Raw genomic sequence first — 4,145 nt, forward strand, 5'->3', positions numbered from 1 at the left:
ACGATCACGGCTTGTACCTATCTTTAATTAAGGACAAGCATGCCTGCTGCGCGCGTTAGCTACAGTAAGCTTTGACTTATCCTTGATAATGATAATAATAATAATGTAATGAGAGAATACATTATGTTTCACGACCGTTGTGGGTGAAGCGAGGCTCAGCACTGAGGCGTCTCTTGTTGTGCGGGTGCCAGCTCTAACGTTGGACATAGACCATGGTGTGTGACTCAAGATTAGAGGTTTCTATTGCCGGCATTATTCAGCGGTGTGGTTCTCATTTCGTCGGCAGTCACGGATAGTCTTATCACAGCTCAGAATCTTTCGGGGGACTTCATGATGACAGGTGGATGCCACATGTAGGCACCGTTTCAAGAGGGTGGTTACGTTCAGAATGCAGGTTTCGTGTGCCAACGCATGTTTCTAGCACGAAAGACACGAGTGGTGTTCGCACCCATGGGACCGAAGGGATATCTGTCATCAACCACAGAAAGCGACGAAATGAGAACTGAGTGAAAGGTGACTTACAACGTATTAGTTTATTATCCTTGAAGATCGGCCGGAGATACAGGCACATTTGAAAATGGTGAGCTGAATTATGTGGAGAGAGAGAGAGAGAGAGAGAGAGAGAGAGAGAGAGAGAGTTTCATTTGAATTTAAGAACTGAATAAAAGTTCGCAATATTGTCTTTCTACTACTTCGATTTTTCTCTGTTTCTCTGTTGCTACACACACACACACACACACACACACACACACACACACACACACACACGATATGATATGTGTGTGGCAGCGCGTCTGTCCCTTTCTCTCTCTCTCTCTCTCTCTCTCTCTCTCTCTCTCTCTCTCTCTCTCATGATATGATATGTGTGTGGCAGCGCGTCTGTCCCTTCTCTCTCTCTCTCTCAGGCTGTCCCCAACACCATCCGAAAACCTACACGGGGATGCAGGGAAATTTTCCAGTACATTACAGATTATTAGATTAATATCTACGCCTTCTGAAAAAGTCTACCACATAAAAACACTCCCATCATTTTCTTTGCTGTTTCCCGATGCATGTCATTCTGTCTCTTCTCTGTCATCTTTTTGAGTCCCCTGTGATATAATTCCTGGTCCATTTACTTATATAACCTACTCATGATAATCTCTTCCTCGCCTCCTTATTTTCGTTTCTGTGTTGTCTGTGATTCGAGTACGGATATATGGCCATTGCGGTCAGAAGACTACAGTTGGCAGTGTGACTGTAAGTGGAGCGGTCGCGGTGGCCTCGTGGGAACGCGCCAGAATAGGAAGCGAGCGCACGCGGGATCGAGTCCCATATATGGACTGGGTTTTTAGATTGCCTCGATGTTTGTTTGTTTTGGGTTTTTTTTGTTTTTTGTTTTTTGGGGTTTTTTTTTCGTGATTAAAGAATAATGAGGCTAAGACATTACAGTATTTAACAAAAAGAAAGAGAAGTAATATTCTATTTAAAAGGCACACAACTTCAGTCAAGTCAGTGCTGCATATGCTACCAGTTCAGCTAACACACCGGTAAATAAAAGATCCGTAAGAATAAACCCAGACACTTCCTCAAAAATGAAGTTCCGGACCTGTCCTTATATCTAACCATTGCCATGTGCACACGGCACTCACGTCAGAAGAAATGCGAAAATATGAATTAGCTTTTCTCCAAGACTGGCAGAGCATTTTAGTCTTGAGCATTCTATGCAAAAAGATATAGAGTAACGACAGAAAAAATGTGAAAACACAAACTCACTTTTATTCAGGACTGGCAAGTTAGCTTTTATCTTGGCCTCATTGATCCATCGAGGCAACCATGTATTTGTTCTGTATTTTCTGTATATTCTAAGTAGCATATTCGAGACTAAAAGGCTATGCCAGTCTTTAAATGATTGATATATAGACAGATTGAGATTTAGAATATATCCTACTAATTATATATATATGTGTGTGTCTGTGTGTGTGTGTGTGTGTGTGTGTGTGTGTATGTTCGTGCATGCGCGCAACTGTGCGACAGTCTGTCTGTCCGCAACCTGCCCGGACAGATGATTTCAGGTTCAGCTTCTGGCGACCGCGGCGCTCTCTTCGTTACGTAGATCCGGTCTCCAGGTGTCGCCCCAGTCGGTTGAGAACCAGTGCCATCTTGTGCAAACCGGTGGAGTTGACGGTGAAGATGGAAGTGGAGAAGTTCAAGTTCTACGGCAAGCTGCGTCCCACCGAGACTCACGTGCATAACAGTCTGCCCTCCTCTGAAAGTATGGGTGACCATTGTTGCCATTAGCATTCTTTCTTGAGGTCCTATTTTACATACAAGGGATGTGCATCCTTTTTCCACCTCCCTTTTAGTTCAGTATTTGCTTCCTGTATAAGGTCATATTAAAGAAAGAAGTCACTTGTTCAAGAAAGTATGTTCATGCCACTTGTTAATGTTGTATTGTTCTTTTATTGTGTTGTGTTGTGCTGTGTTGTGTTTGTGTTGTTATACCCTTTTAATTTTCTTAGGCTATATATGCATGTATTTCTTTTGCTATTTTTTTCACAGTCTCTCCATTATAATTTTTACCAGGTTCTATATGTATCACCACTTTTTCCGTTACTTTCGGAAATCATTCGTAGTCTTCCTCCGCGCTGGTTCGGAGCAACACAAACTGTTAGTGTTTTCTCTCAGTTGTGTACCACTGACGGAGAAGTTGGAACTGCACGTGCGGAGACATCTGATGAGTGTCTCATTCACATGACAAAACCTGAATCATATCAGGCACAACAACAAACTGTCCTCTGTGTCAGAGAGGAATTAATAAAACTAACCCCACCAGGGCTATTGATTTGCCGACATCTCTGCACAGTCATTTTTTCAAAATGTCAGAAGGACTCTCAATAGTGAATGAAGCTGTCTGTGTCATCAGTTACAGCTCTTTTAAACGATGACTGACCAGCAGTGAACTGATATCTAGTTACTATGAAAGACATGACCAAACTTTTTTTTCTTTTTTCCTTTTTAGTAACCCTCAGGAAGCGGATCAAAGATTACATTCAACAATGTGTTTTTACTGTCTTACCATGTCGCATTTCCATACATACAAGATGATATACATTCTGTGATTGTACACATTCTATTTTAAACAACATTAGATGTATCGTTGCAGCCATCCAAACCGAGAAAACCCTGATGAGCTTCGAAAAGAAGCGGAAAACCGCCCCAGAAAGCGCCCTCTACAACGATTTCTACAGATCACTTACGTCATCGATTACGCCACTTCCGTCGGGGCCGGAAACGCTACGCTCATCACGCATCAGCTCACGTGGGCCAGATACGCCCAAGACAACTATGTTCACGCCGTTTCCGGATCTTCCCAGGCAGGGGACGCGACTCGTGCCCCCTACAGCGTCAGTGGTGTCCCGCTTGGTAACGAGCTATGGCCGCAGCCCTTCCGAGAGTCGTCTGGACGTTCTGAGACCAGCTGAGGGCGTCAGGTCTGTGCTGAGCTCCAGGGAAGACTCCGGCAGGCGTGTCACCCTGCGGTCTATGCTCAGCTCTAGAGAAGACTCCAGCAGGGGTTTCTCACGCGCCGACAGCGAGCCCAACTCTCACTGCTATTCGGACATGGAGGAGGACCGCTCCTCGTTTAGTGCCAGGGGTAGGGTGGACTTTTTAGAATAATCCGATTTTGGGGGATTTTTTATGGTCTTACTGAACGATTGATGTCAGTCCAACTCAGGCCAGTATTTGGACATGGGAGAGAAGAAATCTCCCCACCGTGTTCTACGGAATTCACATAAATATTTTTGTGAAGCTTCCCCAAGACATTTGTCCAGAAGGCATAGAGCCATAATTATCGTCTACAGCTCGACTAAAGCCGGACTCGGAATCCATCAGTTGGTGCACTGAGCTGAACAATGGATACAGATGGTACATACTGATGTTTGAACAGTGAGGATCATGGTGTTATTTTTGTTTTGTTTTTGTTTTTTTGTTTGTTTTTTCATTTCTTGAGTTTAGTAGACCTGATGCGTTTCGACATGCAACTGTTACGAATTTGTTAATGTGTAGTTGTTTCCATATATATATATATACATATGTATGTGTATATATATATATATATATATATATATATATATATATATATATATATATATATATATATA

The 4,145-nt window shown here is 43.0% G+C and overlaps 1 protein-coding gene across 1 annotated transcript; it reads left to right on the forward strand.

Moving 5' to 3' along the window:
* The first annotated feature begins 246 nt into the window (after positions 1-246).
* Positions 247-3,660, forward strand: LOC143298600 (uncharacterized). The gene is made up of 3 exons (XM_076611482.1): positions 247-580; positions 2,017-2,254; positions 3,146-3,660. The coding sequence occupies exons 1-3, from the start codon at positions 578-580 to the stop codon at positions 3,658-3,660; spliced, it is 756 nt and encodes a 251-aa protein (XP_076467597.1). The 5' UTR covers positions 247-577.
* Positions 3,661-4,145: the final 485 nt, after the last annotated feature.

This window comes from Babylonia areolata, chromosome 24 (assembly GCF_041734735.1).
Source record: "Babylonia areolata isolate BAREFJ2019XMU chromosome 24, ASM4173473v1, whole genome shotgun sequence".
Taxonomy (NCBI): Eukaryota; Metazoa; Mollusca; class Gastropoda; order Neogastropoda; family Buccinidae; genus Babylonia; species Babylonia areolata.